The 26,814-nt window shown below is 49.4% G+C and overlaps 2 protein-coding genes across 2 annotated transcripts; both read left to right on the top strand.

The window, feature by feature from the left end:
* The first annotated feature begins 10,149 nt into the window (after nt 1-10,149).
* On the top strand, nt 10,150-14,025 carry LOC103781943 (lymphocyte antigen 6E-like). The gene is made up of 3 exons (XM_008949709.1): nt 10,150-10,224; nt 12,801-12,920; nt 13,817-14,025. The coding sequence occupies exons 1-3, from the start codon at nt 10,173-10,175 to the stop codon at nt 14,023-14,025; spliced, it is 381 nt and encodes a 126-aa protein (XP_008947957.1). The 5' UTR covers nt 10,150-10,172.
* A 4,518-nt stretch (nt 14,026-18,543) lies between these two features.
* Nucleotides 18,544-23,624, top strand: LOC103782049 (lymphocyte antigen 6E-like). Its single transcript, XM_008949821.1, has 3 exons — nt 18,544-18,595; nt 22,686-22,805; nt 23,416-23,624. The coding sequence occupies exons 1-3, from the start codon at nt 18,544-18,546 to the stop codon at nt 23,622-23,624; spliced, it is 381 nt and encodes a 126-aa protein (XP_008948069.1).
* The last annotated feature ends 3,190 nt before the right edge of the window (nt 23,625-26,814 follow it).

Genomic DNA, 26,814 nt, shown 5'->3' on the forward strand with positions numbered 1-26,814 from the left:
CCTCCTTGCAATGACTCCTTGAACATCTCCCCACCCACCCAACACTAAACTCTGCTCTCTCCATTCCTCCCATAAATGGAACAACAAGACTGGCACCTGCAACCCCCCCATGCATGCAAATAAGGGGAATTTCCCCTTTTTATTCCTCATCCATGGGTTCTAACCCTGTCTCCAACCCCCTGCCTGATGCCTTCAGTAACTCTACGTCAACAGAGAAGGGAAGAAGTCCACAAAGGGCCTTGGGAGGTGGTCTAGGCAAAATTCCAAACGAAGCTCCACCACTTCTTCTTCATGTCTGACCTTGGCAGAGTCATTTGGTGGCTCTGATTCGTGTGCTTGGGATGGAGATAACCATGGAGGGCTTCTCCCCGTGGCTTGGAGGGTTCTTTGGTTCTCAGCACTCAGTATCTCACTGATGTTTCCCCCAGCTGGTCCAGGGATGTCCTTCCACCAGGACCAGCCCGTGCAGATGTCCGTGCACTCAGAGCTTGGCTCTCCCAGGCCCCTGCAGCCCTGTGCTGCTCTAACCCCTGTGAACACCCATCCTCTCCATGCTGAGATCCAGAAACCTGTCGTGGCAAAGCTGGGGCTGCTCCCACGTCACTCCCTCCTCCAGAAATGCTGGTTTTTGACTCGTTGTGGTGCTGAGGAGCTTGTGGTAGGAGCTCAGTTAGGAGCTGGGCGTGCAACCAGCACAGAAAGAGGTTTCTCCCCCTCTTCCCCACCCCAAGTGTGGTCGCTGCTCGTTGCATTGGTTGTTTGGCCACTGCTTGACTCGTTCTTTAGCAGGGTGACAGGTCTCGTGGTGGGCTCAGGCTGCTCAGAAGGTCTTGATGGGGTGTAGGACCCCTCGTACAGCTTCAAGTCTTCAAGGGCAAAGAGAGAAGCTCCAGGGCTAGAGCTTCAGCCCTGGAATGAGTCCAACACCAGGGTGAGATGCAGAGCTCAGAGTCCTCAGAAAGCCTCAAAAGGCAGCAGGAGGGCTACAAGAGGGGGTGACCAGCCTCTCCCTCCAGCAGACAAGCTGTCCTCCTCCCCAGCACAGGAGACCAGAGCCCAGCACTGCCCATGCAGACAGAAGAGCAAGGAGGAGGTGTGGGGGATGTGCCTGGCCCTGCCAAAGCTGCTCTGTGTCTCTTTTCCCCACCCTGAGAGCGTTGCAAACCTTTCCCTGGGCAGGTGGACCTTGCTGCTGGAGGGGATGTATTTGGAGACAGACGTTGTCCCCAAGATTTGCTGCCTGCTGTGGGGCTGGAGGATCCAGAAGCAGCAGAGCTTCATTAGTTTCTAGGTCTGTCTATATTTTCCTTTCCCAAAATACACCCTGTCACCAAGGCTGGGTGGCAGAATCCTCCTGTTTCCTCTAGATGCTGTCCTGCTTCCAAGGAAACGGGCAGGAGTGGTGCTCACATCTCCCAGGCATTGCTGAGATGGTCCTGCCTGCAGGGGCCCTTCCTCTGATTTGGAGCTGGGTTGGAGGTGGTCACAGCAACCCCCTCCCCCTAAATAATCTCACCTCCCACTCCAGACCTCCCACACTAAACCCTGCACCACAAGCCTTGGCAGGAGTGAAGACACCAACCAGGCTCCTGGGCAAGGTGCTACAGGGAGAGGCTCCATCCAGGCAGGTAAACAGCACCAGGCAGAGTCTGTCCTCCAGCCAGGAGGCCACGTGGGGTGGCATGTTTGTGGCACCCTCTCCAGCCCCAAAACAGGGTGATCCCATCCACGTGGCTCGTTGGCCCTGGGCTGTCTCCTGGGCGTGGCCTGGGAGGTGTTTCTTGGCATGGGGGAGAGCTGGTGGTGGGCAAATACGCAAGCCCGTGCCCTGCCCTTGACTTCTTGACTGGTGTAGAAGTCCTCATGGCTCTTTTTTTGTCATCAGAGCACTTGGTGGGTCTGGCCAGGACCCCACCGTGCCCTGCAACCCTCAGGAGAAGCCCAAAGGAAGCATGTGCAAGGCTTGCTGGCTCAGGAGGAGGTGTCCCACCCTTCCCTTCCTGGCCACCCTTTCCCTGGGGAACTGAGCTGGGGTGGAGTGGGTGGACAGGACCCGTCCCACCATCAGAACCAGGTGGCAGTGAGGGTGCTGGAGGTGTCATCACTTGGGTTTGGTGGTGGAAGTGACACCAGAGGCATCGGCTGGTGTGGGAGGAGAGGAAAGAAGAGGAGGAGGAGAGGAGAGGAGATACCTGGTGGTCTGCCTGCTGTGAAAGCCATGCCTGGAGGACAAGGAGTGAGCTTTTGGCTGCAGAACAGGTCTCCTGTTGCTAAACCCATGCCAGATTTGTTTCTGTTGGTACTTTCTTCAGCCCATCTCCTTTTCAGCTTGAATGAACAGCAGGTTTTCCTCCACAGGGGGAGGCAGGAGACAGAACCTGTGAGCACAACCAGGGCCTGATGCCAAGCACTGTGTTTACAGCCCAGAAATGAGAGGGCCACGTCCCTGGGCTTTGCTTTCAGGGGAAGCAAACCTTCGTGGGCCTCTTTTCCCCTCAGAGCTCCTCTTTTGTCCCCGGCCCTGCTCCTGCAGCAGTGGTTGGGTTGCAAAGTGAAGCAGCCGTGAGCATCTGCTGCAGGGTGAGGAGCAGGAGCCACCACTCTGCCACCCCTGTGACTTTGGCCATGCCTCTCCTCACTCAGAGTCAATTTTGAGGCTTCACTGAAACACTGTCAAACCCCTTCCAGGTGTCATTGTCTTCTTCTAGCATTCCAAGAAGCTGGGAGGGGGTGAGAGCCTGGCACACAGCCTGTACCCTCCAAACGGGGCGAGTTGTTCCTACCGTGCCCTCTCCTTGGCAAGTGGGTGGGTGTCTGCAAGCCCAGGGTGGCTTTTCCACCCTGCTATTTGCTCTTTGGCTCAGCGGGGGTGGCTTTTGGTTCCCATGCCCCTCCCAGGCTGCCATCCCTGAGGTTTTACAAGCCCTCGTTGGGGAGTTGGGCTGGGAGGGGCCACTCTGCTAGAGGATGGGATGGACCACGGCACGTGAGCTGCTCTCACCAGAGCCTACAAGTGGTGGGGAGGGAGGGGGAGAGAAGCTAAAACTCAAGCTGCAGCGTGCAGGGATGCTGCTGAGATGGTCCAAGGCCTTCTCCTCCTGCCCTACCACCAGCACAAACCCATGCCCTGCTCTTCCAAACCACACAGCCTTGAATTTTTGGCTAACCCTCCTGGGAAAACACCCTTCTGCTCGCTCAGAGAAGAACACGATCGTGTTCCCAGATAGCATCCTGTTTGTTTCTCTGCCCCGCTGATCACACCCATCAGGCTGGATGTTTCCTTGGTCCTGCAGCTCCTCTGCCTGCCGTGGGTTGTCCTACAAGGACTCCTCCTGCTCTCCTTGCCCTCCTGGGCAGCCGTTGCAGAGGTTTCACCACCACGGCTATTACCTGAGGTGTGACAAGTTTCTAGACGTAACGAGGGATGGCCCAAGCTCTTGTTCTCACCAACTTGTGCTCTTGTTCTCACCATGCAACTGGGGTTTTGATGTTTAGACGTGACCAAGCCACACACATGGGTCAGCAGGTGCAGGTCAGGAGAGAAACCAGAGCATCCTGATCTTCTCCCCACCTGTACATTGAGTTTTTCTGTTCTCATGGAGTTTTTCGGCTCTCAGCTGGGATCTTCTTGTTCAAAACCAGACCCAGAGGCCCTAAACCTAATTAAGAGTTGAGATGTTGAGCTATGGAGCTCATCACAGCTTTTCCACAGGCAGAGAAATGAACTTTTCTCCTTTTCCTCTCAGCTTTCACTCAACCCGTTGAGCGGAGTGTCAACGCAACTCAGAAACTTCAGCTCTTGGGTTTCAGCACAGGAACTCCCATCCTAAAAAAAAGAGGAATCAAGGATGGAAACCAAATTTTTAATAAAGGGGGAAAAAAGAATGATTTTGAGAAGCCTGCCTGTTGCCTTCTGGGGTGGGTGGGTGCGTCTGCCCTTTGGAACGGGGTAGACACGGACAACTTTATTTCCTACAGAAGCAGAATGGATGAGCAGATGTCCAAAGAAGGCCTTCTTGATGTCTAAGCAGACAGCTGGAGGGTCTCCAAGGCCACCTGCTACCACAGCTGTCTCATAGCTGAGTTACTTTCACACATCACTGACTTGGCAAGTTCAGATGGCTGCTTTCTACAGCACCGTGTTATCTCCAGGATCTTAAAGTTTAATTAAAAAAATAAACAAAAACAAATCACAAAACGAATAAAAAAACCCATACAGGGATCAGACAGAGAATTGTGAAGACAAACATGACAGCTGTCATCTGCTTGACTTCCTGGAGGAGCTTGGCCAAGATCTTCCATGGCCAAGCTTCTGATTGACCTTTCGTAAGTGTTTGCACTGGGGTTGAGGAGCAGCCACTCGAGTGCACAAACACCATCCTGGGAGCTGCACACACAGAATCCCAGCACGGTGGGGGTTGGAAGGGACCTCTGGAGATCATCTCGTCCAACCTCCCTCCTAAAGCAGCGTCAAATAGAGCAAGGTGCCCAGGAACACATCTAGGTGGGTTTGGAATCTCTCCAGAGGAGATTTCACCACCTCTCTGGGCAGCTGCTCCAGGTTTGGGCACCTTCATAGTTACACCTGAATCTTTCCACGTAGGAATGGAATCTCTTCCCATGGGGTGACTCCAGTGAGCCTCTTTTGTCTCCCCTCTCAGACTTGGGTGCTTTTCTTTTCCTCAGGTTCAGCCCTAGGTTTCCTGGAGCAGAAGCTTCAGCATGGAATCTTATAAAAATAATTTATTCAGATGGCAAAGTGGAAAATAAAACAGCTTGAGCTGAGTGCCTCTGGAGAAGGACCCTGAACAAAGGAATTCCTGGGCAATTACACCCTTGCCATCCAGGTACCCGCCCCTGAGGTGCTCTTCATGTGCCTGATCCAATGGTGATGCCTGGTCTGGGATCTCCTCACGCCTCATTGGATTCCTTCTGTCTCCATCGAGGCTATTTATGGTTCTTATCTTGTCGAGTTGCTGCTGATGGCTGTAGCCTCCTTATCTCCTGGTTTGCTGGGGCTCTGGAGGCTCTTTTTAGGTGATAGTTCAGCGTATCTTGGTGAAAGGTCACAGCTTGCTGACTGAGGCTTCAGCAAATCACAGAACCATGGAATGGTTGGGGTTGGAAGGGATGTTAATGATCATCTAGTTCCAACTCCCCTGCCACAGGTAGGGCCACCTTCCACTAGAAGAAGTTTCTCAGAGCCCCATCCAACCTGACCTGGGATGGTTCCAGGGATGAGACTTCTACCACCTCTCTGGAGAACCTAGGTGGCTGTTTCTCCACCCTCAGGGTGAAAAATTTCCTCCTTCTATCTTTTCTATATCTCCCCTCTTTTAGTTTAAACCATCCCCCCTTGCCCTGTCCCAACAGGCCCTGCTAAAAAGATTATCCCATCATTTTATAGCCCTCATTTAAGTACCAAAAGTTTGCAACAAGGTCTCCCCAGAACCTTCTCTTCTCCAGGCTGAACAACCTCAACACCCTCAGCCTGGCCACACACCAGAGGGGTTCCAGCCTTCTGATCATTTTTGTGGCCTCCTCTGGACCCTCTCCCACAGGTCGATGCCTTTCTTGTGCTGAGGACTTCTAAGTTGGACCCAGCACTGCATGGAGGGGTCTCACCAGAGCCTCCACGACTTCTCTGGGCAACGTGTTCCAATGTCTCCCCATCCTCACAGTGAAGAAAAATCTACCTGCTCGTGCTAAGTGAGTAAAGCTGCACAGAGAGTACAACAAATCACAGAACCTTCTGCTGCAACCCCTGCACCCTGACGTTGGTGTTGACTCTGAGGGATTTGTTTAAAACTTACTTATTTAAGCTAAACAACTATTATTTCTTAACACTGACACGATTCAGGTGCTTATCCCAGCCCAAAATTTCCATAGGTCAGACCCTTGCTTGCCAGGACCAGTGTGAACACGCCACAGAGGGGACCATCCAATTTTGGTTTCATGTCATGAAAGATCAGGAGAGCTGGACCCTGGGCAAGGGGAAATTCCCACTTTTGATGGAAAAGTAATGGCAGATGTGGGAATGACCAACTGAACTTGAACTTACAAGGGCAAACTTCAATAAACCTGTGAGGATCATTCCTCCCCAAACATGGTTGTGTCCAGTGGTGCTCTCCTTGGGGAGGACGGACATTAACTCTTTTGGGAGAATCCCAAGAGGGTTTTTCTCTCTCACCTCTTTTTGTGCCTCCCAGCCATCCTTCTTCACTGCTTCTTTTCCCTCAGACCCTGCAGGTCTCCAGTCTTCCCCCTCCTAGCTGCAGAGATGCCACCACAGAATAATGAACCTTGGCCCTGGATCCAAGGAGGATGACTCACATTCATTACTTTAATCTCTTTCTTCTCCAAACAGGGTGATTACATCCAAATTGCTTGCAATGAGCAGCCCCATGTCAGGGAACTGTCTGCTTGGGGTGTGCCCAAGCCTTGTTGATGGTCCAATGGCATGGATGGCATCGGGGCTGGGCTTCTACCTTGTTTGATGAGTTACTCTGGATCTGATCCTTCAGGAAGGGCATTGGTGGGGATGTGAATCACAGCGATTGACTCCAGGCGTGATGGTGCTGTTTGATATCTCCCAGTGAGCCTCCAAAGTGATGGGACTCTTAGGACCTTGGAGGTTAAGGGGATGTGACAAAATGGGCTTGGTTCCCTGTTGGTTGGTAGCTGTGGCCTCAAAGGACTCAGGCTCCTCACCCACTGTGACTGACAGCAAGTGTTGAGACAGAAACCTATCCAGATCACCTTGTGCTTCAGCAAGACATGGAGGGTCTGGGCTACCCTTGTTCCTCCTACTTAAAGGTTTGGTAGCCTCTCTTTCCACGAGGAGCTCCATCCTGTTGTTTGGAGCCTACCAGGTCAGCTACAGACCCAGATGTGCTTTGGAGAAAGGCAGAATAGAGCAGGTTGCCTGCTACAGTCAAGCCTTAGGTGGGAAAAGCAAAATATCTTCCTTTTTAACTGGGGTTTTTGGATTCCATGATCTCCTCCTTCCCAGCCATTGCTTGGCCAGATGAAGCAATCCAACCTTCCCTGACCTAGCGAGGAGGGGGAGGACACAACCAGATCAGCCTGATGCTGTCAGGGGCTGGACTGCTTGCCCTGCATGCACCATCTGTGTGACTCAGGGACAGAAGGAGCACTGCCCATGGCTTCCTTCTTCTCACCTTGTCCCATGGCCTCTACAGTTTACAACCCTGAGCTGGAACAGAGAGTTTCCTCCCCGCACCATCGAGGAGAGCTGCGATTCCACCCTCCAGAAAGAAAAAGGGAGAAAGTGAGGAGAGCTGATGTTAAAACCTTCTTTGAGCTGGCAGTTTGCTCCACCTGGCTGCTCCACCACAGACTGAAAACATGCTTTTTCTGGCTTCAGTCACACAAAAGGGACAGGCCCTGCCCAACGCCCTCCCCAGGTCTTGCACAAACACACGTGGTCAGCTGCCAAGCTCAAAGTGGGTTAAAGTTCCTTCTGTAGAACTCCCAGGCTCTGTTAACTATTTAACACCCTTCATGAGACCCACCTCACCCAGCTTCTGCAGCTAGATTCACCCTACTGCCCTCCTCTCTCTTCTTTTATTTATGCCCATAGCTTCAACACCTCCACGCTGGGTTCTCCTGACACCATCTGCACTTCCCACTGCCTCGGTTGTCTTCGTCCTGGATTTCTTTCAGTCCTCTTCATGCCTTCCTTGAAAAAAACCCCAGGGCTGCTCTTTGCTTTGAAGCACACACCCCTCCCCTCCCCACCACCCTGGTGCTGGTTGGAGCCCAGAGCCCTTGCAGTGGCCCTGGGCGTGAGTGCAATAACAACAGTCCAGAAGAATAGAGTGGTGCTGGGACTTGGCCAAACCCCAGTCGAGGTCCTGAAGCTCTTTTGCAGTCCTCCAGGGACGCAGGGAGAGGGGCCAGGTGATGCCCCAGATGCTTTTCCCATCCAGGCGCCACGGACTGACGCCAGTAGCTGGTTAAACTGGGATTTGGGGAAGGGTAAAAAATGCTCCTCAGACCTTGAAGGGCTGCGGTTAATACCTGAACAGTGTCTGCACATAATGCCACGAACATTTGGCACAGCACTAAGTGATGCCACCGAAGGAGAAACGATGAAGTGTTGATCCCATCTGATTTCTTACGCTCATTTTGCCCCTCTTTAATAATCCCCCCCCTTGAGCTTTGTGTGTTTGCTTTGATTTATTTCCCTTTGCACCGATATTTCTCAGCTCCCTCCTTCCCTCCTTCCAGTTCTGGGTGAAATATTAATCTTGTTTATTATTATTAACTTTCCCTCCCTTTAATCTATTTAAATGCTTTCTCACATTCCCACTTTCTACAGCCCATTTCTCACTTTCAGCTTTTCTGTTCGGCTGCACTTTGTTTTAACAGTGTCATTTATTTACTTTCCATTTATTTGTTTTTGTTCCAAAGCCTTTCTCCTTTCTCCTCGTGGGCTGTGCTCCTGCACTGCTCCCTTCCTCCTGCTGAGGAGCTGCATTTTTCCTGCTCCTTTGGCTCCAAGATGAGCTGAGTTCAGTGCAACGATTCAGTTTCATTTCAGGATTTTTGACGTGGATGGATGGGAAGGAAGTTTTTGGTTTCAGTTCTCTAGCTGGCTGAGGGAAGCCTGGTTATTGTGTGTAAAAACGTGCACAAATACCACCTACTTCCCTTCATGCTCTAGCAGATCGTGTTTCCTGCCTGCTGTGGTTCATGCAGGTATTTATAGGAAGTTTTGTTCTGAGATTGTGGCTTTTTCACCAACTATTTCTGGAGTGTAGTTGGTCTGTTATGTGTCAACGTGGCTCTTTCACATCTTTGCTACAAGAGCAGATAACTAAAGACACATGCTCAAGGTCATGGCAGAGAGTGGAGTGGAAGAGTTTGAAAACTGGATGCTCTTCACCCTGCTCTGGGAATGGGGAGAAAACAGAGATAGAAATAGTTGGAGGCCAAAGCTGCTGTGGAAAAAGGAGGAACCAGGCAAAGGAAAAATCCCTGGAACCAGAAGACTCATCACAGGGCACGGGCATGGAACCATCTGCCCAGGATCTTGCAGAGAGGTGATCAGAGGAAAAGCCTCTGAACCAACTCCTTGGGGAGGGATTTGGGGGACACCAAGAGCAACTGGATGTCCTTTGTTCACTTTCCACACCATTTGTGCACTCACAAACCTTGACTCTGAACTCTCCCTGGCAATTTCTCTCTCTAAAGATGAAGAGTCCTGGTCTACTGAGAAATCCTCTTGACCAGAACTCATTTTACTTCTGGGTTATTTTCACTCCTGTTTGTAGTTTAATTCCTGCAGCTGTTTCCATGTACTTCGTGTCTCTGCTGCATCCTGAGTCATTTGACAAGAGGTTGTGGGAGCAGAAGGAAAGAGCCCAGAAGGACTGGAAAGGTCATGAGGGACTGGAAAAACCTGACTGAGTTCAGAATTGGTCTACAGGTAACAACAAACACTGTCGCTTGGAAACTCCAGATGCTTCTAGAGGACAGAAAAGAAGGGCAAAACAAAACCATTAAACTCCATCCCTGCCTGGACCATGGGAAGCTCTGAGTGACACTCCCCTGGAATGACAGAAGCTGGTTTTCTCCTTCAAGCACTTTCTTTAGCACAAGTGAGATAATTCTGACTGACGATGGGCAATCCAGTGAAAATCTTTTTTTTTTGCCTCCTCTCCCACTTCCCACAGACACGAAGCTCTCGTAGCATGGCTGAGAGAAAGGACAGAGGATGCCAGGGGACACCTCCTATCTTGCAAGTGATGAGCCACCCTAGACTGGCTCAGCTGCCTCTGCTTTGCTCCAGGTTTCGTGGTTCAGCCCAATGGAGTAAGAAGGGACTCCTGTGTTTGAATCAGATAAATCGTTCCCCAAATTAGCAATGCAGACACAGTCAGCAGGAGGAGGCCTTGGAAAAAAAAAAAACAACAAAGAGATTGGATCTGAACGAGATGTAAGGAAAAAAAATGCTACTTGGAGCCTCGTAATAGATTCCTACACAAAAACACACCCATCACTGATCGCATCTGGTGTGGTGTCAACTCCTCAAACCTCAAATTACTGTAATCAGAGGAAGGAAGTCGAAGTAAACGCGGCCCCGGTATAAAACCTCATCGTGGTGCAGCATCTCACATTGCTCGGGCTCTGAAGGCACGACGACCATGAAGGCTTTTCTGATTGCTCTGCTGGCAGCAGTCCTGTGTGCTGAGCGAGGTAAGGAGCTCTGGAGGCTGGGAGAGCCAAACGGAGAGGATGAAAACCCCAGAAGAGAAATCAGAGCGAACGCAAGGACGAGGTTTGGCTGATTTTATTGCCAGCCCTTAGTTAAGGTTTGGCTGGGAGAGCCAAACGGAGAGGATGAAAACCCCAGAAGAGAAATTAGAGCTAACACAAGGACGAGATTTGGCAGATTTTATTGCAATTGGTGAGGTCTTGGTCGAGCAGTTTTATTTGGGAGTCAGCTACGCCAAGCGATATTGAACGTGGTTGAGTCTCAGCTTCTGGGTGAGTCCTGCTGAGGTGCCCAGAAGCCAAAGGAGATGAGCTCACCACTCTGGTTTCTCACACCCTCAAGTATCGAGCTCCAACCACTCACATCTGAGGACAGACATGTGAACTGGGAAATGCTGATATGAATTCAACTTGGGCTCAGGGTTTTACCTTTGGTTTTATTTCATTCCTGCGTGAAACTTGAGGAGCTGTTTTCAGAAGGTATCACGGCCTCTTCTGCCAGCATTTCACTTTCTTTCCCACAATGACATTACAATTAAGAAACGAGCTTGCTGGCAGATATTTGAAAGCCTAAGAGCTCTTGGCTTGTAGATTTGAAGAGCTTTTTGAAGTGCCTGGGAGGGAGAGTGTTTGTAACGGGATCTTCAATGCTCTGTGCTTGTCCTCTTTCAAAAAAAGGTGTAGATACAACGAGGTAACGGTGTAGAAACAACCATCTGAAGAACTTGGGCTCTGTGCACGTGTCTGCAAACCCAAGGAGCACTGCTTGCCTTTTTTTTTTGCACCGTTAAGGCTCTTTCTGGCAAAACCAGAGCTAAGGGAGGGTGGAGGCCAGATGTGGACAAGGCTTTCTGACACTTAGAATGGTTTAAGCTCTTCTTGTTTCCTGACTGGGAGGGATGTTCCTTGCTTTATGCCCACGCTGGGGTCTCAGCTCCATCTGCAGCAGGAAGTGGTTTGAACGACTTTGTGAAGCTTGGCAGGAAAGCAGATGAGAGAAAGCTATGGGGTCTGTGCAGGGTTTGCTAAGCAGAGAGGTTGCTCTAGTGTGGTCTGTGAGACACCCCGTGGCTTGGGTTGGGGAACCTCCAGAGGAGAGGTCAGAGGCTTAACTCATCCAGGTGATGGAGAAACGGTGAGCACTGACCAGTCTGTTAAAAAGAACTAAAAACCAGGATGCAACGAGGATGATTCTATCTGTTGTTATGGAGAACACCTTCTCTTGCAACATCTGGGTGGCTTTCAGAGTGAGATAGTCTATGCTGAGACACCCAGAGCTGGCTCCAGAGCTGTACCCAAGGCACCTGAGCTCCCCACATCATACAGGGGAGGCTTTTTCTTATCCTACGTGGGGAAGACAGGGCCTAAAATGGCTTTTAATTCTCTTCTGAAGTTGTTTCTGCAATTGTCTAACCAAGTGTCATGGGCAGGTTCAGCTTCAGAGATGAATTTCCATCAACAGCAGTTGGGCTTTGGAAAGTCCCTGTGAGGAGTTTCTTTGTTAAAAGTAGGTTCAAATCCAATAAAAAGGGGATCTTCTGTGCAGAAGTAAGAGCCTTTCTGGGTTGAGAAAGCCAGGAGGAACCAAACTGGGGCATTTTCAGCCTAATGGAGGACCCTCCCTGGTTTGCAACTTGGTCACCTTCAGCCAAGAACTCTCCACCACTGGGGACAATGGGCCAGGCTGTCATGAGAACCCCTTTCACCCCTGCTCAGAAATCCCTCATCCCTCTGTCATCCACCACCTGGGGTGTGTTCCTCACCATCTTGGGGCAGAGCTGGTTGGAACATCTCAGGGGACTCTTGAGCAGGAGGGAAGGAGTTTCCATCAGTGGAGAATCCACCTCGGGGGAACAAGATGCCACGTGCCTGTGTTTCTAGCATGGCCATGGGACACAATTGGCTTCATTTTTGTTCAGAACTCCATATCCTACCTCCTTCTGGCTTCGTAATAGACCTGGCCCAGCCCTGACAACAATATCACTGAGAACATTTTGTTCCAGGTGCTGGTGGAAATAACCTCTCTATTGTCCAGAGCAACCTCTCCCAGGGAACTCCCTTTAATGTGGTTCTGTGCTGACTAATTTAGCTCGCAGGGGTGTCAGAGGCTTTAATTAATTCATGTCTGTACGGTGTCTTGCAGCTGCAGTCTGCAAATATTAACAAGAAAGGTTCCAGTTCATCCTCTCCATGCCAGACCTACCCTAGATCCAGCTGGGCAAGTCTTTAGCTCTGCTTTTGCAGGTTGGCTGTCCACCAGGCCAAGGTGGACCTAGAGGAGAAAGAAAACTCACCTTAAAGTGCTCCTCAGACTGAAAAAAAAATGTGTTTTCAAGTTTAATCACTGAAAATCTAAAGGAAGAAAACTTGGTTCGTTCTCTTTGTTTCCTTTTTCAGCTTCATGAATGGAAACCAACTTCTTATTTCATGGGTCATGAAAATTGGTTGGTGAAATACTTTTCACCTTCTTCCCCAAGAAGGGACGTGGCTTTTGACACTTTCTCCCCAGGAAGGCATTGCTGGAACCCACTAAAATGTGGCACGTTTGCTCTTTCCAGCTTCCTCGCTGTTTTGCTACACGTGTGACAATGAACACTCCAACTGGAACTGTCTCAAAACCTACAAGTGTGAAGACCATGAGAAATACTGCACAACCACATACAGCTCTGCTGGGTTTGGTGAGTATCAGCAACACCTCAAGGCTTTTTTTTTCCTCCAGAGAAACATGGGTCATATGATTTTTTTTAGGGCGGTCGTTGGTCTTCTTGGGAAGAATTGATCATTGAGGTTTGTGGGTCAGCACAACATATAATGAGTGTGGATCCCTCAGCCCTTTGTGATCCATCACTTGGGGTGTTTTCTTCACCATCTTGTGGCAGGGCTGGTTGGAGCATGCAGATTTTCCTGAGCAGACCCTGTTGACTGAGCTGAGAGCTCACAGACTTAGTGGTGGAGGATGGGCAGGGGCTGGATGTAAGTCAGGTGGTTTTAGAACCCAAAAATGCATTGGCAGTGATTTTTTGCCCTCCTCCAGGAAGCAGAGTGTGGATTTCATGGTGTGGTCAAGGACTTCCTAGTGTCATGCATTTGATCCAGGTTATGTGGATACTCATCCAACGCTCATCAAATCCATTGGTTGCTGTAATTGCTGCATTGCCAATTAAGCACAGTGCAGTTTAACTCCTGCTGTCATGGAATTATAGAATATCTGGGCTAGAAGGGACCTCCAGAGGTCTTCTAGTCCAACCCCCCTGCTATCAGCAGAGACATCTCCAACTAGATCAAGCTACTCAAAGCTTCATCCAGCCTGATATTGAATGTCCCCAGGGATGGGACCTCCACCACCCCTCTGGTCAACCTATTCCAGTGGTCCATCACCCTCAGATTGCAGAACTTCTCCTAACATCTAACCTAAATCTCCTCTTTTCTAGCTCAAAGCCATTCCCCCTCGTCCTGTCCCTCCAAACCCTTGTGAACAGCCCCTCCCCTGCTTTCTTCTCCTCTCATCCTCTGGTCAGCACTCGCAGAAGAATCTCACATCACAGCTCTCCTTTCCTCTCTGTTCTCCATCCAGGCAAGGACCAGGGACACCGCATCACCAAGAAATGTTCTGCAGACTGCCCCGAGACGAACGTGAACTTCGGGGTGGCAGCTTATTCCACCAAATGCTGCAGCACCTCCCTGTGCAACTTCAGTGGTGCCAACAGCATCAAGATCAGCTACGCCGCCATGTCCCTGGGCATCGTGGCCAGCTTGGTCTGTGTCATCAGGGCAGGATTGTGATGAGGGGTGGGAGAAGATGTGAACAAGCCAAGAATCCACAAGGTATTCCCCAGCCGAGAAACAAATATCCTCTGGCTAATGTCTCCAACAGGGTCTTTGCCACCCTGTTTTTTTCCAAGATGCTGTTTTGGGTCTTGCCCAAAAAATAGCACAGCAGCACCTCTCCTATTTTTTTTTTCCCCCCTGTATCATTTGTTGTTTTGTACTAATTTTCCCTGGGAAAGCTCTTTTGATAGCATGTCAGTGATGATTGTCAGGCACAATAAAAATTCATGTTATGCTAGAGTTTGTTTCCTCTATCCACATGAAGATCAACCTGAGAAAACAGCTCTTGGCACAAAGGGCTGTGGTTTGAATCTCTGCTTCACGTTGAATTCCTCTTTTTAGCACCTAGGAGTCTTCTCCTGGCTGCCTTTCTCAGCTGTATCCAGACACTCCAGATGTTCTGCCTGATCACTCGGTGCTCGAGAAGGGAGGTGTCAATCTGGAAAGGTCAAAGATGTTTGTGTTGTTCCTGTTGCAAGCAAGAGTGAGAATTGTTTTGTAAGGACTGGGGGGCTGCCAGGCATGGGGTGTGCTCCAGGCTGTGCTGTGAAGTTCTCCCGTGGTCTCTTCAGGGTGGGTGATTTCAGCTTTTAAAGCAGGTAAAGGGCCCACCCCAAGATGCTGGAGTTGTCCAAGATGAGGACTGTGCTGCTGGAATATGTCTTTGTGGAAAGGAGACCTCTGTGCCTGCTTGGAGAAGATGCTGCTCATGACTCCCCTGGAAGGAGAGGGGAGATGAGTAGAAAAAGCCTGGCAGAGGTGATGGATGTCTGATCTGATGGGGACATCTCTGATGGGGACATCTCTGCTCCTTGCCTTTACTCTGTCACTGTATTTCCAACCCTGAGGATGAAGGAGGTGGGGTGGAGATCCTCTGCAGCTTGTGCTGCAGCATGGTAGCTAAGGTAGGCAAAATCCACGTGCCCTTGGAGCTGGATGGTTCCCAGCTGAACCTTTTATAAGTGCAGTTCATTTATAATTCTGCATTTCAGAAGGGCTGGTATAGAAATGGCACCTGGGAAAAAAGCCCTAAAGCTCACAGCCCAATGGATTTGAGAAGAGTGTGGCCAGCAGGTCAAGGGAGGTTCTCCTCCCTCTCTGCTTTGCCCCAGTGCAGCCACAGCTTGAGTATTTGGTCCAATTCTGGGCTCCTCAGTTCAAAAGAGACAAAGAACTACTGGAAAGAGTCCAGCAGAGTATATGAAGCTGCTGAGGGGCTGGAGCATCTCTGTGCCAGGCCAGGCTGAGAGCCCTGGGGCTGCTGAGCTGGAGAGGAGAAGCCTCAGAGGGGATCTGAGCAGTGCTGAGCAAGAGCTCAAGGGCCCCGGGGGGCAAGAGGCTGGGGCCAGACTCTGCTCAGTGGTGCCCAGGGACAGGCCAAGGGGCAACGGGCACCAACTGGAACCCAGGAGGTGCCACCTGAGCAGGAGGAGAAACTTCTTTGGGGTGAGGGGCCCGAGCCTGGAGCAGCTGCCCAGAGAGGCTGTGGAGTCTCCAAACTGGAGAGATCCCAAACCCACCTGGATGTGACCCTGGACCTATGGTGATCCTGTGGGTGAGCTGCTGGAGCAGGGGGTGGGAGGAGATGATCCCCAGAGGTCCCTCCCAACCCCACCACACTGGGATTCTGGGATTCAGTGGAGTCCTGCTCCAGCAGCACTCAGGACAACCTGCAAGGTGTCCGTGTTTCTGTGCAACGGGGAGAGACTGCAGCATGGGCTGAAGGTTGTGAAGATCAAGAAGGAGAAAGGGTTGTGAAAATCAGATTAGGTTTAATCATCCTATAAAAAAATTAATTGAAATCCAAGCTGGGCTAACTGGACAACGATGGTGTGGTCGAAGTTATGTGCTGAGGGACCAACAGAAACTTGGGTTGGGTTTTTTCTCCACTTCTTTTTAACCAGTTTTCCCATCACTTCTATCTAATCATCCCGATAATTTCTGAAACAATTCTCAAAGCTTTTGGCCTCCTTGAAAACACACATTTACTAAAACCATCTGAATTTCACAGTTACTTTTAAATCTCAGCTTTTGTGTCACGGAAACGACACGTTTCCACCAGAACGAAGGCAATAAATTTACCCTTCTTACATAACAATTTCAACCAGATTTAAAACAAGATCAAACAAAACACTCCCCTTCCTGCTCCATTCAGCAACGGTATCAAGGGACATAAGTCCTTCATTCCAACCTCCACACCCAGTTAAATCTCTTTTTTCCAAGATCTTGATGTTTATATCCTCCAAATGTTTATAAACTGAGATATTCTCCTTTGCCTTCATCCCTCTGGAATAATTCTTCATCCCACAGAAATAATCTGTGTCCTTTCTACCTCCCTGGGTTCTTTTCAGTCTCTGTCACCCGGAACTGGTGGGGGATGAAGATAACATTAATATCAAGGGGACATATGGGGCCAGCTGGAAGAGTGTAGGACCATTGTGTAGACGTGGCACTTGGGGACATGGTTTAATGGTCGTGGTGGTGTTTGTGATGGTTGGACTTGGTGAACTTAGAGGTCTTTACCAACCTTAATGATTCTATGATCTAACGGGAAATCTCAACTGCCAGAAATCCTGCAATAATTTCTTGAAGAAATTCAGCCTTGCCATCTCAAAATCTCAGCAGCTTGCAGGAGACAAGAGATATTTTAGTTTTTGCTTGGGTGAGAGCACAAGGAAAGAGAAGAGAAAAAAAAAAGAGGTGCCTGGCTGAGCTGCTATTTCTGTTCCTGTTAATGGATGTGGAAACATATCTGAACGTGGGCTGCCTCTGCAGCACGACGTAGGGGCTGCAGAATGGCATCTCCTTGTGACTAGAGGCCCTTTTTCTGTGGTTCCCTCAAAGAGTCAGCAATAAAAGTTGATAAAGACTCAGGAAATCTCTTCTTGAGTGGGGAAAATAAATTTTTTCCAAGGGAAGAGAGGGTTGCACTGCCTGGCGTGGAGGGTGCCAGCTTGTGTTTTCTCCCTGCCTGGTGCCTTCCAATGGTCTTGGGCTTCTGAAGCCAAACAAAGCTCCTCCTTTGAGCTTTCTTGGTTAATTGCCACCTCTGTTCCCACTGAGTTTCGTGCTCTACCTATTGAGAAAGCACAAATTTCCTCACCTTAGTCATGCAGGTCTCCATACGAGCAATATTTGTATGTTCCCTTTGGAGGTGTTAGAAAGACTTACATCACCTCAAGAACCAGGCATGCCTTTTGGGTGAGATCATGCCTGTAGGTGGGTCACGTTGGAAACCCAAATATTTCACGGGAGATAGATAGAAATCTGAGGAACTCTGAAACAAAGGAAAAAGGGAAATAAACCAGATGGAGAGCAGCAAGGGGCAGAGCTGCTGGCAGAGGGTTGGGGCATGTGGGTGGCTCCTGCAGCTCTGAGTGTCATGTGAAAGGGATCCAGCTGGACCATTTCTGGGACTCTGCCTCCACCTCCATGACTAGATGGCAGAAAGACAACGGTGAGAGGAAAAAGAAACAACAGTCAGAATAAAGATGGGAAAGATTTATGCAGGGAGAGAGATGATAAAAAAAGGAGGAATAAAGAGCACCATATGGAAATGCAGAGTACTCCTCTTTGGCATTTCTTATCATTTTGGCTGGCTATAATTTCTTGTTTTTCTGAAGATTTAATGAGTGGAGATCCCTGATCAAGCAATCCCTCATTCTCCATGCTTTAATTGGTTTGATTTCTTCTCCCTGATCATTTATTTTTCAAATTTCTGGGGAAAAAAAAAAAATCACAATACGATGGGAGTGGCTGTTATTTCTATTTTATTTTTTTTTAATTTAAAGAGTCATTTTCATTGCCCAGTAGATTTCCTAATAACACTTTCCTTCCTATAAAATATTCCAGTTTTTTTTTTTAACAGAAGCACTTCTGATTCTGAACTGCTGTCTGAAAAAAGGCCCACAGAAAATGATGCCTCGTCCCCTGTGAAATGCAGTGGAAGGATACTGTGCTTCTGATCTAGCTGCACTGACAATCCTGGGAGGCATTTCGTAGCTGTTTCCATCTCAATTTCAATTTTAAATTCAATCCGTCTCCACAGGCACCAAAACAGTGCGTGAGGAGAGGATCCTGAAGGGTGTGGTCTGCTCAGAGATCCAACCTGGCCTGGAAAGAACATTCCACTTCTCATTTGGACGCTGTTTTGTTTGTGTGGTTTGCTTTTTCCCCACTTAGCCAGAATTAGAAACTGTCTCATAAATAACCTCAGATGAACAAGCTCCATTGTGAAACAACAAGATGGAAAAAAAAAAGAAGTGGGAGGAGAACGTCCGTGTGTTTAAATTTCCAACAAAGGTTGCTTCCACAGACAAGCACGGACACGTTGCTCTCCATTATCCATCATCTGACAGAGCAACCCTACAGCAATTATCCTACCATCAAAGGAAACACTGCAGAGGTATAAAACCTACCCTGGGTGAGCCCTGCTCGGTTTGGAGGCTGCAAGACCTCATGGATCCATCAAGGATGAAGGCTTCTCTTCTGGTCCTGCTCGTCGTAGCCCTGTGCACAGAGAGGGGTGAGTCTCTTTGCATCAGCAAGACCCTCTCCTCAGAGGTGGGGCACGTCTTGGATGTTGCAGGAGGAGAAGGGGATTTTTGAATGGTGAAGCTGAAAGGGTTGTTGGGCTCCGGAGAACTTTCCAGTCTTTAGGATGAGAAACCAGGGGATGGATTCCAAATAGAAGCTGGAAGAATGCTAAGGAGCTGAAGTGAGGGATGAGATACCCACCTCATTTGACTGGTGAAGTCCTAGCCCTTGGAGTGGCTCCATGTAGGCAGCTGAGAGCCCTTGGTGCAGCTCCATGAGCAGGGGGGTTAGTTGGGGGATATGCAGAGCTGGGCTGGGAGAGGTCAATATGTGGAAAAAAGCAACAGATTTGACAAAGAACTAACTACAGCCCCATTTAATCATTTCTTTTCACTTTGTTTATTGGTTGCCACTGCAAACCATCATCACCTAAATGGGTGGAGGGGCTCCCACCACAAGAAGATGCAATCCTAGCTCCCATCTCACAGCTCGTTACCTTGAGGTGTAACTTTGCTGATGTTGATCCCAGGTTTGGGGTGGAGACAGAGAGTCCCATTCTCACTCTGATAACTGGTTACATTTTGGGTGGGAGGAAGGATGCAGGTTGCCTCGTTGGGCTCTGCCAAGGACTGTGCCTCCAGGAGATGTCCTGTTTTGCACAGGAGTGAGTTATGGGTCAGGCAAAGATCAGAAGGTGCAGCCCTAAATATCTCTCTGACTATTCCAGGAGTATTGTTGAATCCTTCAGCTCCAGGGGGGCTTTTGCTTTATTGCAAACTGAATTTTTTTCTGAGGCTCTGCTGTAGGGTTTTAAATTCCTGGTGGTTTTGGTCCTGGTCTAGCAGAGCACTTAGGCTGAAAATGATCTTACTGTGGGAGTGGGACTTAGAGGCTTTAAACTGGGCATGTTCTGAAATCATCGTGCTCAGCAGGGTTGAGAAAACTGAGGGGGAAAAAAACCAAAAGGATTCTTTCCTGGGCTTATCAGCTGTAACCACATTTTTTCAAATAAGATGATGTTATGAGACAGTAAATTTACCAAAGGGGTCGGTGAAAATTACTCCACCCTCAGCACCACTTCACTCTGCATCCAGCCAGAAGCCTGGTTGCTGCTGTGGTTAATCCTGCCCCTGACTGATTTGAAAGGTGTAAATCCTTCACCTGCCAGCACTTGCTCTTGCTGATGCTTTCCATGTGTAAACTGTTCCTCTGGGTGAATTACTCCCACGAAAATCTTCCTTTGAGGAATGTTCTTTTCCAGCTGGAGCTGAGGTCTTGGTGGGTCTTGAGACCTCCAAAGGCAGCCTGGGTTTGCATCCCCTTCTCCACTCAACCCTTCTTGCAGCAGATACCTCAACAGATGTGACAAAAAAGCAGAAGTGATTTTCAGTAGCACGAGCAAAATTGTTCTGCCTGACTTCAGGGTCTCAACAGACCACGTTAGGAGCCCAGAGTCCTCTGCAGTGACTTATGAGGGAGAGAGAAACCTCCTGAGCAGAGACAGAGCTTGGCTAAGTCACCCTGTCAGGGCACTTGCCCTAGAAGGCTCCCAGGGCAACTGGACTCTGAAATCAGCAGCTCTGGGAGGCTGGGATGAAACAGGACTTGGGCACGCAACAAGCTCCATGGATTCAGCAAGTTTCTCTTGGAATGGGCTTGATTAAAGGAATCTAACGAGCTACGTGTCTGGAAAACCCAGTTTGGGGACTCTGCTTTAGTGCAGGGTTATTCTGGGAGGAAAGGGTGGAGCAGAAAGGGGCTTGTCTGGGGTTTGCACAAGAAAAGAGAATGAAGCCACACCACTAGATGATCTAAAGGAGGGTCCCAGACTTGGATAAAAAGAAAATTAGCTTGCAAGGTCAGGACCATGCTAATGCAAGAGCCATCCAGGGCAGTTGGGAGGTTCTGGAGAGGAAATGACCAAGGCAGGAAGCAAATTGCAACAGCCTTGGTGTCAAGTCAGAGCGAGACGGGCGCCTGGTCGGAGGGTTTTGAAACCATAAGGGTGCTGAGCACGGGGACAGAGGGAGGTGGGATCTGAGTCACTGCAAGCCCAGCTGCCTGGCCTGGGTGTCCTCTGCTAGCTGCTCTTCAGTGAGAAGCAACAGAGGGAGAGGAGGAATTGTGAGGAGTACGGATCACAAGTGCTGGGTGGCCATGGGAAGGCAGAAGGGGCTGTTAGCTGGAGTGGGGAGAGAAGACAGTTTTCACAGAGCCAGAGAAGGAAGAACAGAGCCCTACAAGGCAATTTTGGTGGCTTCTTATGAAATACAGTGACGCTGGTCACTTGGAGTCATGGGCTGAGCCGGGGCCAGGTCTGGGCCAGGAGGAGCAGAGAGCATTTGGGCCAGGTGACCTTGTTCAGGGTCAAACAAGGGCAGCAATGAGGTTGGGATGGTACTGACAAAGGTGCTACAACAGCAAAGAAGCTTGGGCAAGGAGAACAAGAGGGAGGGAGATGAAGAGCAAGGAAGGCAAAGTTAAAGGGCAAGATGGTAGAAGAAGATGGAGATTAAGTGGCCATCGGTGGGGATACCCTGGAAATGAGGAGAACATCTAATCCTGGTGGGAGGCATTACTGCAGGGGTGCTTGATCCACATAGATGAGTGGGAAATCTCCCTTATCATGAAAAGAAACCTTCTCCAAGTATTTTTTATTGCTGGGGATGACTTCTCCAGCTTACCTGAGCTCCATCTGTTTTCATTCATTCCTGTTAGCACAGAGCTGTGCAGCTGCACAGTGCTGCAGACGTAGACATGGTGTAGAGTTAGGCAGTCACCACCCATGGAAGGCTGTCAAAAGGAGTCTACTGCAGCCAAAGAGGTGTTTTGCTGAGCCCTGTCTTCTACAGGTCCAAGATTGCCTCCTGATACGGGAGAGCTTTGAAGAGGAGCCAGCCAAATGCAAGCATCCATCTGCCCAGCAACCACTGAGAAGCAGATTTAGGTCACTTTGTCCTTCATTTGAGATCATAGCATGGTTTGGGCTGGCAGGGACCTTTCAAGGTCATCTAGTCCAAACCCTCTGCAATTATCAGGGAGATCTGCAACTAGATAACATTGCTCAGAGCCCCAACCAACCTGACTTTGATTGTTTCCAGGGATGGGCATCAACCACCTCTCTGGGCAACCTGGGCCAAGGTTTCACCACCCTCAGGGTGAAACTTTTCTTCCTCAGATCTAGCCTAAATCTAGGTTGAAACCATCACCCCTTGTCCTGTCACAACAGGCCCTGCTAAAAAGACTGTCCCCATATTTCCTGTAGGCCCTATTTAAGCATTGAAAGGTCCCAAGAAGCTCTGCCTGGAGCCTTCTCTTCTCCAGGCTGAACAACCCCAACCTCCCAGCAGGGGGGTTCCCATCCTTGGATCATTTTTGTGGCCTCCTCTGGCCCTGATCCATGTCCATGTCTTTCTTGTGCTGAGGATTCCAGAGCTGGACACAATGCTCCAGCTGAGGTCTCTCCAGAGCAGAGCAGAAGGACACATCTGCTGGTCACAAGATACTTTCTGGAGGCAGGCAGCAAAATATTCATGCCTAGGGTGGCCGAGGGGGTTACTCTCCCTTTTTTTGTACTTGAAAATAGCTTTTTTAAAGCATTCCCTGTTGATCTGTGTGCTCTGAGATAGGATGTGGAGGCCAGGACTCTTCCAGATGACTGGAAGAGGATGTGAAAGGGTGTAGACAGGAACTGAGTGTTCTCTTTCCATACAAGAATTAGTGGCCATCAACCAAGGCTTGGAGGAGACAGGTTGGAAGAAACCACCAGAGCTTCATGCTGCAAATGGTAGATTTGGGGTGTTCTTTCCAAAAGCCTGCTGGAGATGCCAGGTATTTAAATGGATTCAAGGAAGACTTGGGTAAGCATCCAGAAGAATACTTGAGGGATGCTAAGTGAAGAAACCACCATCAGTGTCACGAATCTGAGCTCAAAGTAATTTGGGTCCAGGAGGGTCGCTGGGACCAAGTTTCAAACAGCCAGGAGGTCATCTGCCCATGGCAGACCCTCGCTGTGGACCAGCACCACCACTTTTGTCCTTCTGGAGGTGACTGATGGGTGTCGTGTCCTTCTTTTGCAGCTTCTTCTTTGACCTGCTTCACGTGCAAAGATGCAACTTCCAACATACACTGCCTCAGCACCACTACATGCTCTGACCACGAGAAATACTGTCTCACCACCTATTCCACCACGGGATTCGGTGAGTGGGAAGCTTTTCTAAGGCTCTGATGACGAGATGGGGTTGGCTGCAGAACCTCCTCCCACCATGAGGTGTGGTGGAAGAATTGATGAGGCTCACAGCACACGGAGAGCAAATCTTGTGGCAGGTGGGAACTCAACGTTGCCTCTCTCTGTTGCAATAGAACAACACTACACTGTTGATTAAACATACCCAGGAGCCCGAGACATTAGAGGAGAGAATTTCTCAACAGAAACCCTTTGTCTCATCTCCAAGCTCACAGATATATGCTCATGAGGTGGTGGAATTGGAAAGGGGCAACATCAAGACATGGTGCTGATGCCACCTCGCAACCTCGCACTGGCCAAATCCATTAGATCTCCAAATTCCTGCCCTGGGTTGCACTCAGCTGGCCCTGAAAACAGCAAAGGAGTCCTCAGGCTTGGAGATGGTCCCCATAGGTCACATCTAGACAATGAATGATGCAGTGTGATGGGAAAACCAACATTAAGTACAGAACAACGCATCCCCCATCAGATACGGCACAGCCAATCCATCATCAAAGCCTCTAATAATGATCCCAGATGAATTCCTTGACTTCTCTCCCTATTTTCTCTCTACCCCACTCCAGGCGACGAGCGCAACCAACGTATCAACAAGAAATGTTCTGCCTACTGCCCAACAATTGACCTGAACATTGGCGTAGCGGGCGTGGCCACCAGCTGCTGTGAGACCTCCTTGTGCAACATCAGTGGTGCCAGCAGCGTGAAAACCAGCTACACCGTGATAGCTCTGGGTGCCTTGGCCAGTCTGGCTTGCATCCTCAGGATGGGCTACTAAAGGGGCTGGAGAAAGAGAGGAGCTGCTTGGCTTGGCTTTGCAAGGGACCCAACTCTCCTCCGTAGAGTCCAAACGCCGCCCCGTTCCTCCTACCTTGGCAGGTCACGTCCCACCAGCGAAGAGTTTTGCCCTTCCCGTGCTCTGATGGCCACACAGAAGAGCACAACCTCACCTCAAAGCGGGGTTTGGAAGGGCAGAGCACGATGTGGAGTCTTACACGTGCAGAAGGGCACCACATTGTCACCCCCTCTCCTCCCCTGGGCCTTGATAACGTTTATTTTTAATCCCCTTTATTTCGTCCCCGCCGTTCGGTGCCTTTTTCCTCTTTATACCATTTTCTCCCCTGTGCCATTTTGCTCCGAGGAAGCTTTTCAGAATACAGTTGTTAAACAGAAGCTGGGCACAATAAAGTGTGATCTTATTCCATCCTGTGACCGTGTGGCGTGGTGCATGGAGCGTCGTGGCCGGGTGAATCCACGTCAGCAGCCCCAAAAGCAGAGACATTACTCTGCAAATCTCATCCAAATAATGCTGAAATAGATTGCAGTTGTTTTACATTCACTTCAGGAAGCCTGTCCCCAGATTTTCTCTTTCCTGATTGGGCAAAAAAATGTCATTTTTGTGACCCTGTTTCAAAGTCAACCGTATTTTAATCGACTTGCTTCCAATTTCTCTTCTGGGTCAGCTGGCTGGAAGGAAACGGCCTCTGAGCTCTCCAGCAGGCAAACAGAGGGGACAAGGCAGGACCCAACGTGAAAGGGTCTTGAGCATTAAGTTTTCTCTAGACTGATTCAAGGTCTTCCAGTGGAAATTGAGTTATAAGTGTTACGGATTATTCTGGAAGGGGAGAAAAGTATCTGGCTTGGTGCTTAAAGGAAAATCAGGAAAGAGAGCTGGTTTCTACCATGTAGCTCCTGGAGTCTGGAGATTTTAGCATCAACTATAATAAAATATTAGCTTTGAAAAGAAATCTTTTAAGTTTCCAGTCAAGTTTCCTATCGAGGTTAAACTTGAAGTAACTCGTTCCTCTCCAGTAACCTTCCTTGTGGATAATTTTGGCTAGGACTGAGAGATTGACTCACTCAAACCCTTCCAAAGTGAGTCACCAGGAGGCTGAAAGGCTTTCTCCAGAGCTGAGGAAGCTCTCTCCACTAGGATTAGCCCAACAAAGCTCTCCCAGGGTAATTAGCTGGGTGCAGCTCACCGAGCTGGTTTTCTCTCTGTAGACTCATGGCACAGCTACACGCTTTGCTCACTCTGCCAGCAGCAGAGGGACAAAGAGCACTCAGAAGGAGATGGATCTTCAGAACAGGTTTGCAGAGAAAATGTGGTCTCATGGCTCCAGCTCACCCTTCTTTCCTTCACTCCTTTTCCCCTTCTTGTCCACCCTTCCTCCCACCCACATCCACCCCCCAGCTATTCATTCCCTGGCTGTTTTCTCTCCCAGCTTTCCTTGTTGGCTTCTTCATCCAGTCTTGGCTTCACCTCCCACCTCTATTTTCTTGCTAAAGCCTCAGCTTGTATTTCATTCCTTGGTGGAAACACAAGGTTGGCCAAGGATACTCTGTCTTTAGCCATGAGACTCTCCATGGTCCTCACAGTTTCTATGGCACCATCATCCCCCGGATGAGCTGGCTCCAATCTTCTGTCCAATCTACTCTCTCCACCTTTCTTCTCCTCCTGCCAGATTTAGAGATATCCAAGTGTCACACACATCTGAACACCTCCAATGAGCCAAGAACTCTTCTGTGGTCTTGCATGGTCGTATTCTGCCCTGCACCCAGATCATAAAGTGGTAATGATGGAACTGTCTGATGTACTCTTCAGCCTGTGCTATCCACAGGTTCAGGATTTCTCATGGAAAGGCCAAGCTGGGGCTTGTACAGCCCCAGGTCTTGTCCTGCTGAGCTTATGAACATAGATCTGCTCTTAGTACCCAGGTTTAAAACAAAGTGATGTCTTGAGTTACTTGAACTTGATGGGTGTCTCCATTTTGGGTTGGGAGGGAACCTGGTACATGAAGGAAGGGTGGATGAAAGCACAGAATCATAGATTTCTTTGGGTTGGAAGACACCTTTAAAGGTCATCTAGTCCAACTCCCCTGAAGTGAGCAGGGACATCTTCAACTAGAGCAGGTGGCTCAGACCCCTGTCCAACCTGACCTGGAATATTTCCAAGAATGGGGCTTCTACCACCGCTCTGGGCAACCTGGGCCACTCTTTCAGTACTCTCATTGTAAAAAATGTCCTCCTCTCTAGTCTAAATCTCCCCTCTTTTAGTTTAAAAACATCACCCCTTGTCCTGTCCCAACAGGCCCTGATAAAATGTTTGTCCCCATCTTTTTTATAAGCCCCTTTGAATACTGAAAGGCCACAGCAAGATCTCCCTGAGGTGTGTGGTAGATCCTGCTTCTGATGCCATGGAGCATCTTCATGGTTTTCTTATGACTATTGCATGGAGAAGTTATGAACAGCACTGGGAAGCCAGAAATCCTACCCCTAAGAGACCAGCTCCATCCGTGGGCCTCAGTTTCCCTGGTTTCTCCATGATCTCACAGCTTTTGCATTCCCTACTGCCCAGCAACACAATCGATGCATATCTCAAGTTATATAAGAAGGTCCTTATCTGGAGGTGGGAACAGCAATTGCTCTGAGGCACAGGATGACCTAAAACCATAAAAGCTCCTTCAGTGGAGTGAACCCTCCCTTGGCAATGGGTGTTGTGTACGAGGAGACTCCTCTCTGCTTACTCTTCCTGAGAAATCCTGATGTGACATCTCCCAGGAAAATTCTGCTGCCTAACTCCACATCCCTCCACCCAGGGTTTATTTGTTGGCTCCTACGGTTGCCTACTCCTTGGAGGAGAGCAGCAAGGTGCTCTGCAGAGACTTCTGGGAGGCCTGGAGGGCTCTCAAGAAGAAGATGAGTGGCTGACTCAAATAGTTGGGATTGCTCCTGGGAGGCAGCTGGCTCTCTTTGGGAGGATTATCTAAGAGCTCAGTTTTCCATGCCCTGAGTCACTGACCCAGGACCTGAATCAGCCCAGGGGCCCCTGCTCTGCCAAAATTGAGCATCTGAGAGGAGGTGGTTTAACTTTGACCCATCTTTCCCTCACTCAGGGCTCTGTCACCAGTGATTTTGAAGGACCTATGCTGCCTTCTGCTCTCCTCAAATAATTTGGCTCTTTTCCC

This window comes from Merops nubicus, unplaced genomic scaffold (assembly GCF_000691845.1).
Source record: "Merops nubicus isolate BGI_N331 unplaced genomic scaffold, ASM69184v1 scaffold2130, whole genome shotgun sequence".
Lineage (NCBI taxonomy): Eukaryota > Metazoa > Chordata > Aves > Coraciiformes > Meropidae > Merops > Merops nubicus.

What these genes read in the sequence shown, in the direction of transcription:
- LOC103781943 (XM_008949709.1), top strand. Translation starts at nt 10,173, where the DNA reads ATGAAGGCTTTTCTGATTGCTCTGCTGGCAGCAGTCCTGTGTGCTGAG. An exon ending in AGTCCTGTGTGCTGAGCGAG is followed by an intron (nt 10,225 to 12,800) that starts GTAAGGAGCTCT and finishes TGCTCTTTCCAG; the next exon opens with CTTCCTCGCTGTTTTGCTAC. An exon ending in ATACAGCTCTGCTGGGTTTG is followed by an intron (nt 12,921 to 13,816) that starts GTGAGTATCAGC and finishes TTCTCCATCCAG; the next exon opens with GCAAGGACCAGGGACACCGC.
- LOC103782049 (XM_008949821.1), top strand. Translation starts at nt 18,544, where the DNA reads ATGAAGGCTTCTCTTCTGGTCCTGCTCGTCGTAGCCCTGTGCACAGAG. An exon ending in AGCCCTGTGCACAGAGAGGG is followed by an intron (nt 18,596 to 22,685) that starts GTGAGTCTCTTT and finishes CTTCTTTTGCAG; the next exon opens with CTTCTTCTTTGACCTGCTTC. An exon ending in CTATTCCACCACGGGATTCG is followed by an intron (nt 22,806 to 23,415) that starts GTGAGTGGGAAG and finishes ACCCCACTCCAG; the next exon opens with GCGACGAGCGCAACCAACGT.